At 45.1% G+C, this 15,788-nt stretch overlaps 1 protein-coding gene across 6 annotated transcripts in view; it reads left to right on the top strand.

The window, feature by feature from the left end:
* SMG9 (SMG9 nonsense mediated mRNA decay factor) overlaps window positions 1-15,310 on the top strand; it is a 49,612-nt gene extending 34,302 nt beyond the window's left edge. For all 6 annotated transcript variants that reach the window (XM_030212663.1, XM_030212664.1, XM_030212660.1 and 3 more), the window contains 4 exons: window positions 4,439-4,546; window positions 4,770-4,895; window positions 5,136-5,280; window positions 14,767-15,310. In XM_030212663.1, the coding sequence (XP_030068523.1) occupies window positions 4,439-4,546; window positions 4,770-4,895; window positions 5,136-5,280; window positions 14,767-14,845 (458 nt within the window). In that variant the 3' untranslated portion in view covers window positions 14,846-15,310. The remainder of the gene's footprint in view (window positions 1-4,438; window positions 4,547-4,769; window positions 4,896-5,135; window positions 5,281-14,766) is intronic.
* The last annotated feature ends 478 nt before the right edge of the window (window positions 15,311-15,788 follow it).

Raw genomic sequence — 15,788 nt, 5'->3', positions numbered from 1 at the left:
TTTGGGGGGTGGATAGTTGTGGTGGTGTAAGAGAGAGGGCAATGTTAGGGGAGACAAAGAGGGAGTGAATTTTGAGCGGATCAGGAGAGAACAGAACATAAGAGTAGCCATACCAATGGTCCATTTAGTCTAGTATCCTGTTTCCAGCAGTGGCCAATTCAGATCACAAGTACCTGACAGAATCCCAGATAGTAACAAGATTCATGCTACTGATCCCAGGGACAAGCAGTGGCTTTCCTCATGTCTATCTCATTAGCAGACTATGGACTTTTGCTCCAAGAGCTTGTCCAAATCATTTTTAAACCCAGATACTGGGGGTAGGGAATATAAGGAGGGGTAGATGCTGAATGAAAGCTTTAAAGGGGGAGGTGAATAAGAAGATGTGGCCATACTGGGTCAGACCAATGGTCCATCTAGCCCAGTATTCTGTTTTCCAAACAGTGGCCAAGCCAGGTCACAAGTACCTAGCAGAAATCCAAATCATTGCAACACTCCATACTACAAATCCCAGGGCAAGCAGTTGCTACCCATGTCTGTCTCAATAGCAGACTATGGACTTTTCCTCCAGGAATTTGTCCAAACCTTTTTTAAACCCAGATACACTAACCGCTGTTACCACAATCTCCGGCAAAGAGTTCCAGAGTAGAGAATGATACGGGGATAAAATTTGTTCCTGTCTCTGTCCCCATCCCGTCCCTGCAGGCCCCCTCTCTGTGGGCTCTATTCTCATCTGCAGAAGCCTTGAACACCTATGATTTTATATTTAAATCTTTTTATTAAAGTATAAAAAGGAACAATATGCTGTGCAACTGTCGTGTATAAATTACAAATAGAAAACATTAATAAAATAACGAGCAGCTATAATAAACCCTCCCACCACTACCACCCTCTACCCTTCCAACCCTAACAATAGTTGACTTCTACTACCCCAAGGAATCCTAATCCACCCTGTTAAAATGTCCAGGGGTACAAAATACAACCCGTTCTGTATGCCCTAGACTAGAGGGAAAGGGAAATGGGACTTGATATACCACCTTTCTGAGGTTTTTGCAACTACATTCAAAGCGGTTTACATATATTCAGGTACTTATTTTGTACCAGGGGCAATGGAGGGTTAAGTGACTTGCCCAGATTCACAGGGAGCTGCAGTGGGAATAGAACTCAGTTCCCCAGGATCAAAGTCCACTGCACTAACCACTAGGCTACTCCTATAAGGGAGAAATCCTATATAATAATTCTCACCTCCAACAGGATGTGCTTGGGACCGTGCCTGCCGGAAATGGTCTGCTAGGCAGGTATGCACTGACCTCAGTGACATCAGTGACAGACAATTTGGCAAAGCAAAACAATCAGTGCTGGCCATTAGGACACAGGGTAGGAGAGTTTTAAAAGACTGAAGGAACCGAAAGTGTTAAATGGGGGGAGGGGGGAGTTCTGAACAACTGAAAGACATGAACATTTGGGAAAGGAAAACAATCTGAATGCTGGCCATTAGGACACAGGGTAGATAGGAGAGTTTTAAAAGACTGAAGGAAACAAAAGTGTTAAACTGGAGAAGGGGGGGGGGGGGGGAGAGTTGTGAATGACTGAAAGACATGCACATTTGGGACAGGAAAACAATCTCAATGCTGGCCACACACCCGCACATTCACTCTGGCTCTCTCTCTCTCAAACATACACACTCCCAGGAAAACCTTGCTAGCGCCCGTTTCATTCGTTCCAGAAACGGGCCTTTTTTACTAGTATGCCTTATAAAGCACTGTTATGATTTTTTAAATCTGTGGATGAATAAGTCATCAATAGTCTCAGGATTCAGTCCAGCTCTCCTGTCTTTCACAGTCCCTCCTGCAATAGAAGATGTCTTCTTAGAAGATGTGCTGGTAGCAGGATGTACACGATCCCTCATTCAAATTTTGCTAGATTTGGCCAGCATGTTTGCTTGTTTTTCCAAAAACTAAAAATGTTGTCACCTGCATCCATCAAACATAACAGTGTAGTTCATTAACAGACTTCAAAGTAGAAAGTGACACGGGGACAAAGTTTGTCCCCGTCCTCACGGGCTCTATCCCCATCCCCGCGGTTACCACAGATCCCCGTCCCTGTCTCCATCCCTGCGGTTACCGCAGATCCCCGTCCCCATGTCATTCTCTATTCCAGAGCTTAACTATTCATTGAGTGAAAAAATATTTCCTCCTATTTGTTTTAAAAGTGTAACTTCCTCGAGTGTTCCCTAGTCTTTTACTTTTGGAACGAGTAAAAAATCTATTTACTTCTACTTGTTCTACACCACTCAGGATTTTGTAGATCTCAATCATATCTCCATCCCCTTTATCATTTTAGTCGCTCTTCTTTGAACCTTTTCTAATTCCGCTATACCTTTTTTGAGATACGGTGACCAGAACTGAGCACAGTACTCAAGGTGCGGACGCAACATGCAGCGATACAAAGGCATTATAGTATTTTCAGTCTTATTCACCATCCCTTTCCTAATAATTCCTAGCATCATGTTGCTATTTTGGCCGCCGCTGCACACTGAGCAGAAGATTCCAGCGTGGAGTGGCCTAGTGGTTAGGGTGGTGGACTTTGGTCCTGGGGAACTGAGGAACTGAGTGGTGACGAGAGCCAGGGTAGGGGTTGCACGGGAACTAGGTGGGAGGAAGAGTTGTGTGTGGGACAATGAAGGAACACAAGACCTGGAGACGAATTGCAAAAGAGCTGGTAGAAATGGGGTTAGGGGTCTGAGAGAGTGCCTGAGGGGGGAAGGGCTGTGTGACAGCTATTTTCAAGTGGAAGAGGTCTGCAGTTTAGCATTCCTCTTCCTGTCCCTACACAAAAATGCCTTGAATACCTTCTACATTTTTCTGAGTCATATTTGAAGACTGACTCAGTCAGGACTTACCTTAGTGCAACTGGTTTTTGTCAGCATGATAGTGATGGGGGGGGGGGGGGGGTGAAGTGAGTGAGAAGTGATATTGGTGTGGGTACAGGTAGTGATGGAGAGTGTGAGAGAGCCAGATGTGGTAAAGTGGAGGATGATACAACAAGCAGTGTGATGGAAAGAGTGAAAGATAACAAGTGATGGAGGTGGAGGAGGGGAGACAGTGAACTAGAGGTAATGATGGTGGGGGTGTAGGTGGGTGGGTAGATAAGAGCCAGAAGTGACAGAGAGGGTGTATATCAGAGAGCAAGACATTGATGGAAAAGCAAAGAATATGCAACTGGGATTAATAAGAAGAGTGAATCTGAGAGGTTGATGGGGTATGAGAAGGGGTAATTGGGAATGAGAGCAGGAAGGAGGAGTCTGACTAGAGGGCAGGGGAAAATGCCAGGTAATAGAAGATTGAGGTGGGGGAGAGAAATGCTGTGAGGTTGGCGTGGGGGCCTGGGAGAGGCAGTGGAGAAGAGAACAGGGCATTTGAGCTGATTCTTCAGTACAGGAATTGCAGCATATATTGGATACTTATGCATTTACCAGTGAATATATTTGTAAGCCAGTGTGACCCCTGAAGAAGGTTATCTGAAACTTGGCCAGGTTGGGTGTAGTTTCCATTAAAGTTACATTTGAGTGAACGTTTGCTGTATCATCCGTCCTTGGATCACTGCTGCTGTTTGTACTGTCTGCTTGGATACTGTAGCAGGTTGTCTTCTGTTTTTTTTCTGTTAAGATTTTATGGACCTGAGCTGAGTCTACCTACCTCGCTACACCAATCCTGTGTTCACCAATCAGCTCTGCCTGCACAAGGTGACATGGGGACTCATTTTCAAAGCACTTAGACTTGCAGAGTTCCATTGTTTACTATGTAACTTTGTAAGTATGAGTGCTTTGAAAATACACCTCATGGTTACACATAATAGAAACCTCCAGTAGCCAGGCTGCTTGGAGGCAGTTTTTGGCACAGTTGTAAAAATCGCAGGCACTATTTTTTGCTCTTTGTGCTTTGGTTAATTCTCTTTGCAGCCTAGCATACAGTATATGCTACCCCCCCCCCCCCCACCCCATCCCACCCCACCCCAGCCCAGCATACCTTGCATATGCTATTATGAGTAGTTGACTTAGATGGGTAGAGTAGTATGAGAACTTTAAGTCAAGAGAGGGAAAGAGCATTTTGAAGACATGTCTTGGGAGCATTTCCTTGCAGCTGTAGAAAACCACACATACTTTTAAGTTTGTGGAGAGTATTTTTCCCAACGGGCAGCCTGAGTGCATTAATCAATTTTTACACAGTTACGTTGCTTTAACAGTTGCCTTTTGTATGACTGGTCTTTGGGCTTTAATTTATGATAGTACTGAATTTTTTTTAATCCCTTCTCATCTGTTTGGGTTGCAGGGATTGAGTAATAATGCTGTCCCTCCCCCACTGTGGAGGAAGTAATAGCTTGCCACTTTTTCTCTCTCTTCCAGCCTGGTCTGACCTTTCCTGCTCCTTTTCCCTTTAAGTCTTTTTACAGAACAAAGCTCGGAGGGAAGATTTTTGTCCTCGCAACCTCAAGCAGATGCATATGGTGATCAGCAAACTCATGCTGCACTCCCACTTGCAGGTCAAAGGTAAGGGTGAGAAGGGAGCATGTGACTTCATGCTGATTAACTTGTGTACCCACAGTAGTAAACAGAAAGAGACCTTTACCCTTAATGTAAAATGATACCGCACAACTTGCATGTCCAGGACAGTGAGGAATGCGTGTGTTTTATCCTTAATACAAAGTTACACAATGAACTTGAGTAAGGGGTGTGGGATTCCTGAGTAACATCTGTGTTTTTCTCCTCTCAGGTACCCTTTCTATGCTGGACTGTAATATTTTCCCTGGCTTAAGCAGCGATTACCTCGAATCTGAGGTGAATCTGTTCCTGGTTCCCTTCATGGACAGTGAGAGTGATGAGACGGTGTCCAGAGCAGGTGTGGTAATGTCCCTGACGCCCTGTCCACACATTCTCCCTAGTACTGAAGGACAGTGTGCTGTAGAGTTTCTGAGCTGTCGCACGCTTCTTGTTGATGTTGAACAAGCTGCTTAGCCTTTCCAGGCTTAAATATATATTTTTTGCATGCAAGTTATCTATCATTGTATAAATGATAATTTATTCTTCATAAAGAGCCTAGAGGTTTCATTTGTCCTCTCCGTCTTCCCCCTCACCTCAGGTTCTGGGACCATTCCACTTTTCTCTGTGCTCCCTGGCTACAAGGGCCACCCCAGCTTCCAGTCACTCATCGGGAAACTCAGGAGCCAAATCATGTCCATGTCACGACCCCAGCTGTCTCACACCATCCTGACCGAGAAGAACTGGTAAGAGAGAGATGAAGTAATGCTGGTATTCCCCCCCCCCCCCCCTTTTTTAAAGGCGGCTGACAGCCAGGGTGAGGGAGCTCACAGTGTGCTCCAATGCAAAGATGGGGAGAGAGGACTCCAGTGGAAAGTTTGGTGAGGAGCTCCATTGGAAGGATGGGGTGCATTTATGGTGTGTGCATGACAGTGGATAAACTGCATCCATTACTGTTGGGTCTATGTAATATGTTTTTTTGATAGCAAGCTGGGGTGATAGTAAGTTTTAACAGCTTTCAAAGTTATATCAACATTTTCAAAGTCATTTCTTCAGGTAATTTCCAAAGGTGCCTGTGCTATTTTACCACCAACCCTCCTTATCACCTGTACAAATAATAGGTAAAAGTATGCAGGTGCTGCCTTTTTTAATTTTTATTTGTCGTTTATTAGAATTCCATAGTACAAACATTATGCTCAGAATTTGCTAAATAGTCTTTTCAGGGAACAAATCCAGGAAAATACTATTTATCTCCCTTTCCCCACAATCTTTGAAGCAATAACATTTCCCTCATAGTGTCCCATTCATCTCCCTATTTTCCTGCATCCCGGACTTGTACTTTTGCCCAGATCTTCTGAAAACTGCCCATCCTTCCCCAGCTTTCCCTTAAGAAAATGACTACACCACCTTATCAGAATCCCTTTCCACTTGCTACAGTTTCTCTCGGTATGCAGGTACTTTAACACATGCTCTCCAACCCAGCTAATTTTCTAAGTGGGTCTTTTATAAAGGCGCGCTAGCGTTTTTAGCATGCACTAAATGCTAGAGATACCCATATATTCCTATGGTTGTCTCTAGCATTTAGTGCATGCTATAAACACTACCACACCTTTGTAAAAGACCCTGTAAGAGAAGCTACACAGGATTAAAAAAAAAAGCAGCCACATACTTTCCAGCTGCGCAGGCTGTTGAAAACTGTTCCTCTACTGATTCTCTGTCTTCACGTTATGAAAGGCACGCCCCTTTTAGTTCCACATTATGGAGCCTTTGTTATTGCTCGTGGTGTGAAGAAATATTTGGCTTTTACTTCGGGTCCATCCATGCTCACACCAGTGCTCTGGGTGTGTGACTTTAAACAAGTAAAAACCCAAATTGTCCAGTACTGGAAGCCTGAAATCTGTTTGGTTTGTCATTAAACTTATAGAGGTTGATATTAAGAAATATTTGAAGATCCTTCTCAACTCTGAATAGGCCAACTCATAATGGGGCTAATTCTGTATAGGGTGCCCTTAGTTAGGCACCCAACTGTAGGCGTGCAAATGGGAGATAATGGTAGTTGAGTGCCAAAATGGGGATAAAATGGCAGGTAGGCACATGTGCACTTGGGTGCTATTCTATAACTGGGTGCCTAAGTGTTCTCGCACATAACTGCAAAAGGGGGTGTTCCTATGGGAGGGGCATGGGCAGGTCATGGGTGTTTTCACCACTTTAGCATGTGCTGTATAAAATACTCCCATTTGATCATGCATCTACAGCTTGTAGGTGCACCTGTTTACACCAGCCATAAATATGGCATAAGCGGTCGTGCATAACTTATCATAGAATACTAGCTAAATGCTTCAGTGCCCTTTATTGAATTGACCCCAGTATGTGGCGGGAAGTCTTTATGTTTGGACAAAAGTTATACAGACAGAAGAGGGCAAGATTGGAGGCATTCTGGGGATGGAGTTAAAAAGTAAACACATAGCTGTTTATTTTGCATTTATAATATACAGAGTCAAACTTTGAAAGAAATAAAGCAAAGTAAAACATGCAAATTATTATCATTAGCTAAGTAATTAGTAAAGTAAACTGTGATGAAATGCCTAGCCACCCGCTTGGGGCTAACCCTGCAGCCACCTGGCGGGTCTGTCCCCAGCACAGCTCAGGTCCGCCTGTACCTGCAGCTTGTGCTGTAGCATCCTCCTCCCTACCGACTGGGTCTCACTTGCCTCTGGGCGAGTCTCCCGCTCTCAGGTTATTCCCCGGTGATTTCTAGGTTACTGGGGCCACATTCTCAGGGGTCCCACAGTTCCTAGAAAGCACCCACAGACCCAAACACAAGCCACTAGGATTCTTAAGTAGTCCAGGACAGCAGTCAATAAACTAATCAGGTTTGTTGTCAGAGTAAAACTGAACCATATAAATAGATGGAAAAGAACAGGTAATAACAGATAACTGAATATGGATTAGTTATCTAAACCTTTTACTTGGGGAGTTCAGGAACAAGATATAGCTGCTCAAAGGTTATGAAGTCTAACTGTTGACAGGGTCTCGGCAAAAGACAACCTTCTTATTCCACTCCCTTATCTGCGACTTAAAAAAAAAGAAATGACTTCACAGCTTTTGGTAGGAAGAAGAAACAACAACAGTTCTGTAACAACTTTACAAACAAATGACAATCGCCACCTGCTGGCCAGACAAAGGAAGTGCACATCATAAACAATAGCTGTACAATTTTCAAGCAGGAAAATTCCCTGTTTTGCTGCATAAACAAAACAATATAGTCCACAAACTGAAGGGAAAGAACCAAGGAAAAAAACAACTCCACGAGGAAATGGCAATAGCAAAGACTAATACAAGAAAAAGAGCAGAACCCTACATTAAATGACCTACCAGACTAGGAAGCACTTGCAGAAGCTACAGAAACACCCTTACCATCCAGAAAGAACAATAATTGGTGAAGTTCATAGAAAATATATCTTTTCCCTTCGTAGGGAACACGCTACCTCAGAACAACACCGACATTGAAAACTTCCTTAATGAATTGGACCCAACCATTGGAGAATACCCGGCAGATCGGACCTGGTTAAACTTCGCCCTCCTTACCATCGAAACAGTTACCAGGCGATTAGTAGGTTTTCCAACACTCACTGTAAACTAGATACCTGTCCCAGCTACTTAATGAAATCCGCCCCTGACCGCTTCATAGCAGACCTCAAATCCCACCTAAATTACATGCTACAGCAAGGCCTCTTCTCTAAGGAAAATGGCAATATCCTACTCACCCCAATACCAAAAGATACCAAGAAAAAAACCAAACGAAATCACTACCTACCGTCCAGTAGCATCTATCCCGTTGGTGGTCAAACTGATGGAAAGCATGATAAACAAATTCTCAATATTACACGAATCACAGTCAGGCTTTCGCCCCCTCCACAGCACAGAAACGGTATTACTCAGTCTTCTAACCAAATTCAAGCAGGAAATAGCAAGAGGCAAAAACATCCTTCTCCTCCAATTCAACATGTCTAGTGCATTCAACATGGTAAACCATAATATATTAATAAGATTACTAGATAAGTTCAGGATTGGTGGAAACATACTTAACTGGATCAAGGGCTTCCTAACCACAAGAACATATCAAGTAAAATCAAATTCAAACATCATATCACCGTGGAAAGCAGACTGTGGAGTACCGCAAGGATCACCACTATCACCGATCCTATTCAACTTAATGATGAACCCACTTGCCAAGTCCTTATCCAACCATGGCCTTAACCCTTTCATATATGCAGACGATGTCACAATATACATTCCTTACAAAACCAAACTGACAGAAATCACCAACAAAATCAAGCTTGGCCTGAACATCATGGATTCATGGGCAAATGCATTTCAACTAAATCTCAATAAAGAAAAAACTCATTGTCTCATCCCAACACAGTGCGGACATCCCCACAAGTAGCAACACCCCAGATCCACACCCTTCCTATCTCAGACAGCTTGAAAATCCTTGGTGTTACAATGGACAGTAACTTACCACTGGAGAGCCAAGTGGCATCCACAACAAAGAAAATGTTCCACTCAATGTGGAAACTGAAACGCGTGAAGCAATTCTTCCCGAGGGAAACATTTCGCAACCTGATACAATCAATGGTACTAAGCCACTTAGATTACTGCAATGGAATTTATGCGAGATGTAAAGAACAAACCTTAAAGAAACTTCAGACCGCACAAAACACGGCAGCTAGGCTTATATTTGGTAAAACGCGATTTGAAAGCACAAAACTCCTCCACGAAAAATTACACTGGCTCCCAATCAAAGAACGCATCGCCTTCAAAATCTGCACCCTGGTTCACAAAATCATCTACGGAGAAGCCCCGAGTTACATGACAGACTTGATCGACTTATCAATTAGAAATACATCCGAATCAACACGATCTTATCTAAATCTGCACTACCCAAGCTGCAAAGGACTTAAATACAAAACAACTTAAGCATCTAGTTTTTCCTGCATAATCACACAGCTGTGGAACGCATTACCAAAAGCCTTGAAAACGACATACGACCACCTAAACTTCCGGAAATCACTAAAACCTAACCTGTTTAAAAAGGCATACCCTACCGATACAACTTAAATGCCTAATCTCTGCAACACAACCAAACTAAAGCTCGTAATGGACATAACACAACTCTTCCGTTCTCCGATTCCCAACTCTTCCGTTCTCCGATTCCCTAATGTGGCTGTGCCACATGAACTTGATCTTACCACAACATCACCCTGTATTTGTTCACACCGGAGCCTGCAAAGGCCTCTCCGGTACTATGTAAGCCACATTGAGCCTACAAATAGGTGGGAAAATGTGGGATACAAATGTAACAAATAAAATAGGTGACATTTACACAGAAAACTTAATTGAAAGACTGCCCCTAATGAATGAGTTGCCTGTCTTGTATAATAGAAATCTCTTCCTTCTAAATTGCGTCCATCTCGAAACATCTGGAAAAACCAATACTTTGTCACCTCAAAAGGTGACATTCTTAAGCCTAAAGTCATAACATCATCTCCTTATCCTGTAAGAAAACAAAGGAAACGAGCAAAGCTCTTCCACATATTTCTACTTGTGATGATGCTATTAATCCAGATAAATTCAAATCCTTTCCATCGCCTTTTGGCTCAGTTTCTGTACATAACAACTTCTGAGTAGGAGGGATACTAGCGGCTGGTATATTCAAAATTGTTATCAAGAAATTTTTAGAGAGTTCTTGGGGTCCCAACAATCTAGAAACTGGAAAATTAAGAAACCTTAAATTCAAACTTTTATTTTGGTTCTCCAGTTTCTCAGTCTTTCTCAAAAACAAGGTTTTATCACCAGGTGGTTGTTCCAATGAATTCTTAACTTCCAAAGAACATTTCCATAGCATCCCTCTAGACCATCAAAGATGGGTTATGCACTCCTACCAGCAGATGGAGACTGAGAATACACTGAACTTCCAGTAGGCATATACGTAGGCTGTGCAGTCCCCTGAAAGTCAGTTGTTCTCAGTATCAGCTAATGGTAGCAGTAGTAAGTCTGTGCAGTCTGTCAAGGTTTCCTTCCTTAAAAAAAAAAAAAAGGAAACTTAGGGGGCATATGTCTTTATTTCTTTCTCAGGCCAGACCACAGAGCAAGAGAGCCTTATTTTGTCTGGATTCAGTAGGGAAAAAAAAAAGCCTTTATTTAATACCCTTTTATTTGGCCTTTTCCTGCTGGTTGGACAGGGGCTGAGTCCCGTGGGGGGTCTCTATCACCCCAGGGGTGCCATACTTGGGCGGCTGACACACTTCCCCCCCCCCCCCCCCCCCCTTTTCTCCTCATGGTGCTCTTCTTTAGGAGGCTGCCTTTCTGGTTTCTGGACCTCCCTTGCTGCTCTTAGGCACAGGGAGGGTCTGTGCCTGAAGCCTTTCCTGGTTCTGATTGAGTGTGTTTTGTTTCCCCGTGTTAAATAAAAAAAAAAAAAAAAAAAAAAGGCATTGGACAGCTGGTGTGGGGGCTGTCTTCAGGGGAAAGTGCTTGAGCATAGTTTCTTCTCAGCAGGGGTGCTTACCGGTTCCCGCATTGCTGCAGACGGTACTCTGGCTTTCATCCCACTGGGTGTGCTGTCAGTGTCAGTGTTTTCAGAGGCTTCTTCACGCTGGCTGTGTGGAATGGAGTATTCCCGCTCTAAATGCTGTCCCGTCTGTCAGCGCTAGATGCCTCAGGACTCTGCTGTTTTCACTGACAGTGCCTGCTTCTCCTTCGCCTTCCTTCTCCAGGAGCTGGGCTGGGTGGTCAACCTGGTCAAGAGTTAGCTTCAGCAAGCTACAGGGACGGGTGTTGTCTTTGCTTCACTCCAGACGTCCACAAGTGAAACTGTATCTGTGGGTGTTGGGGTCCGTGGCGGGGTCCTTGGAGGTGGTTCCTTGGGGAAGGGCCCATATGCACCCTTTACAACTTGCTTTTCTCTCACAGTGGTATCCCTCTGTCTCAGGAGCTGGAGTGCAGGTTGCCTTTCCATGCCCGGGCGAGGGACAGTTTGCTCTGGTGGCTGGAGCGCTCTCATCTGTTGAAGGGGGTCAGTCTGGCAACACCGGAGTGGACCATAGTGACCATGGACGCCAGTCTCTCTGGCTGGGGAGCGCATTGTGCAGATCACTTGGTTCAGCGTAGATGGTCTGGCTTGAAAGCAGCCTTGTCCATCAATGTGCTAGACGCTCAGCTCAATTCTCCCTTATGGCCTGGCTGTTGAGCAGGCACGCCCGAGGAAGCGGGGCCACCCTGCCCCGGTCATTGTGACTCTTCTGTCCTCTTGGATGCCGCCTACCTCCATTGTCCATGAATGCATTTGGTGGATCCTCAAGGGGTGGTGGTAGCATCGCAACGCCATGCCCCCCGAAGGCCACTCCTCCCCACATTCTAGACCCCACGCAGGCGGGCTTCTCCAACGTGGGCTGGCTTGGTCGTCGCTCAAGGTGCAGGTGGTGGCTCGCCCATTTTTGAGGTCATCTCTTGGGGGGGGGGGAGGAGCCTCTAGCGGTGCTTCTGGACCTGCAGCGCAGCACGCATGGGGCATGGCCTCCCTGGCCCCTAGCCCATCAGACCACTCCACACTGGGACCCCCAATCTGGTGCTGTCAGTACTGGCCTCGGTGCCCCCCCCCCCCCCCCCCCGGCCATTGTTTGGGGCTACTCTCAAGGATCTCGCCTTGAAGACAGTGTCTGGTGGTAGTGACCTCTGCCCGTTGCATCTCAGAGTTGCAGGCCCTGTCCTCCGTTTCCTCTGTTCCCTCCGGATAAAGTAGAGCTTCCAGTTGGTACCCTCCCCCTTACTCCAGGTGGCATCTTCCCCATATGAATCAGTTCGGGGTTGGAGGAGCAGCGTCAGCTCCATTGTTTAGATGTGCGACGGGTCCTCCGGCACCATCTCTCCCTATTTCGGGAATTTCGACAGACTGATAGACTTCCTGTGCTTGTCGGGGGCTCTCAGCAAGGTGCGGCAGCCTATAAGGTGACCATTGCACAATGGATCAAAGAGGCCATAGTGTCAGCTTATCTAATTCGAGTAAAGGAGGTTCCAGCGTTCTTGAAAGCGCAATCCACTTGGACACAAGCTTTGTCCTGGGCGGAGCATTCCTTGGTGGCGCCTCTTGACATTTGCAAAGCGGCTGCTTAATCGTTGTTACACACTTTTGTGCGGTACTATCGGTTAGATGTTCAATTGCGTCGGGACATGGAGTTTGGGACCCAGGTGCTGGAGTCCGGGTTGCAGGGGTCCCACCCATGAGATCACTGCTTTGATACTTCCTATCTGTGACAGTCTAGAGGGATGCTATGGAAGGAGAAATTAGGTATTTATTTGCTAATTTGCTTTCCTTTAGTCCATCTAGATCGTCAAAAATGGGAAGTACCAAAGCAGTGACCTCATGGGTGAGCCTCCAGTAGCCGGGCCCCAAACTCCTGTCTTGTGTTTTTCAGTGGGGCGAGAGGTGGTTGCAGAGTATGTGTATGCGTCAAGCGTAGATGATAGCTTTAATGGAAAAAAAAAATTATTTCTAATATTAGGAGTTGGTAGTGGTCTAGCAGGAGGGCAGGGCGGTTATCCTGACCTTGGTCATTACAGCCCCTTCTGGGTTTGTGTGTGGTACTCTTCAGCTTGTTCCCTTCTTTTGCTTGTGGTCTCTTAGGCCAGTTCTGCTTTGCTATTTATAGACTGACCTTCAGGGTACTGCACAGCCCACGTATACACTTACTGAAAGTTGTGTATTCTCAGTCTCTCCATCTGCTGGTAGGAGTGCATAACCCATTTGTGACAGTCTAGAGGGACAAAAGGAAAGCAAATTAGTAGCAGGGAAGACCTAATTTCTCGTGCTCCAACCTGGAACAGTGCTGTTTGAACCAGTGTCTCAAGGGTTTGCAACTTAGACAATGAGTTTAAGGAAACAGTTACAAAATTCACACATACCAAGTAAAGGTGCTCCATAGCAGACACAGCGCCTCCATCATGACTTATCGTCAGTTTCACCTGCTGCTTGAAGGAGGGGTCCTATAGCCAGATCTAGAGACAGAATCTCCTTGGCTCTCCTGTTCCACATCCTCACCACTGTGGTCTGCCGACTCCAGATTACCTCCCTGGGCTTGCCGCACATCTCCTGATGCTGGCGCTGACATCGCCAATACTTCCGAGTCTAACTTCAGGAGTGGCCGCAATTCACTGGGAACACTCCCAGGGCCCTCCAATTCATGGTCCAGAGGCACCATCGGCAAACTCGACAGGGAGGAGGAGAAGGTCCTCCTGGGCTCAGAGAAACCTTGCCATCAAGCTGGACTGTTCCTCCAGCCTGGCAGCAGAGGCACCCAGGGACATAGTCGCTGTCTGATGAGGAGATGAAGTTACATAGATGGCTGGAGAGAAAACCCTCTGTTTTCCTCTTCTTTTTGGTATAGAAAAATAGAAGGCAAGATAAATAATCAAAAAAGAAAAACGCCAAGAAGCAGGAGCCCTCAACTACATGTCCTCCTCAGATGCCATCTTGGTGTCTCCCCCCCCCCCCCCCCCCCCCCCCCCCCCCCCCCCACTCAGCAATTATTATTTAAATTTAGGACTGTATATTTAGCAAGCCTTGCCTGGGGGAAACTAGTCTGTCACCCAGATCTTAAACAGGTCTTGCTAAAAATGCACTGGAAATATTTGTTTGCCTCACTGAATATTGATACTATAATGATTTTTGGTACAAAATACTTTTTTGAAACAGTCTTGCATGTGGTTAGCTTTTTAAATCCAAAAAAATGAGCAGATGTGGGTTGGAGGGGTGATAGTGGGCACAGTTATGAATGAAAATACCCATCCCATTTTCTGACAACTGTTAAGAGGCAACACCACAGCAAAGGACTGAGATTTTTGAAATAATCAGTGAGAAAAGAACATTGACATGAAAGAAATATTTTACCATTTTCTCACTGTGAAAAAAAGTTGGTATTTTTAAACTTAAGAAAAATGAACATCTGTAGTACAGTTTACTCTGCAGTGTCTCTGTAGGTACTAGAAATTATACTGCATTGTAAGTTGAGCACATATGGGGTTTTCTATAAAATGATATTATTGGAGCCTAGCTATTTCAGAGGGAGTGAGGTAAAAGAATGGATAAAGATGTTTAATTCAGCAGGCCTTATTTCTGACTCTTCCCTGTGTGCTTCTAGTGGCTGAACATTTTTTCTCTTTCTCTTTGGCAGGTTTCACTATGCTGCACGGATCTGGGATGCCGTGAAGAAGTCCTCGGCTCTCTCAGAGTACAGCCGCCTGCTGGGTTAAAGAGATCTTTGAGGAAGGCTGTGAGGAAAAAAAATCAGCTATTAATGGCAGAGGATTCAGTGAGCACAGGTCCCCCCTCCCTTTTAGGGGATGATGATCCAACATATTTGGGCCCCTTTTTTTGTTTGAAGGGGAAGGAGGGAGTCTCATGGGGACTTGTAGGGATTGGAGCTGGTCATTCTAGGTGAGATCAGAACAGAAGTGAAGGGACATCCGCAGAGTCACCCACTCTTTCTTTGGCGGTGTACGGAGGAAAGAGCTGGCATGCTTTGTAAAGGAAGAGACACACATTCGCAGTCATGAGGACCCATGTGGCCTGAGGCCGGACACTGCTCTTGTGTGTTATTTTGTCAGGTTACTAAACAGAGGGAGCCATGTGTCGGGAGTAAATGGTTCCTGGGCTCATGGCAGCAGATGTGAAACATGCAGTCTAGACAATAAACTGAGAGCAGATGTTTGAGCAGAGTCTGAGAGGAGTGTGAATTTTTTTATTCGTAATGCATACATAAATATATACACAGCAAATTTCACACTTCTATACGTAAATGAATATATATATTCATACATTTATAAATGGACATTTTCCAAATCCATGTAGCCAGGTACAAGTATATGTGACCTAGTGGTTAGAGTGCTGGTCTTGACATCCAGAGGTGCCCGGTTCAAATCCCACTGCTGCTTCCCAACTTGGGCAAGTCACTTAACCCTCCATTGCCTCAGGTACCAAATTAAATTGTGAGCGCTCCAGGGACAGGGAAACGCCCAGTGTACCAGAATGTAACTCATCTTGAGCTACTACTGAAAAAGGTTTGAGCAAAATCCAAATCCAGTGTTCCTGGGCCCTGCTGCAAAGAACACAACTTTTATTTTCAAAAGTACACATTGAGCTGTATTCAGTAAATGGCACCAGACAGATCTACTCTGAAATAACATTTTATAAAGG

Source organism: Microcaecilia unicolor, chromosome 8, assembly GCF_901765095.1.
Source record: "Microcaecilia unicolor chromosome 8, aMicUni1.1, whole genome shotgun sequence".
Classification (NCBI taxonomy): domain Eukaryota; kingdom Metazoa; phylum Chordata; class Amphibia; order Gymnophiona; family Siphonopidae; genus Microcaecilia; species Microcaecilia unicolor.
The sequence above is the reverse complement of the archived record's forward strand: the minus strand, read 5'-3'. Positions and strand labels throughout refer to the sequence as shown.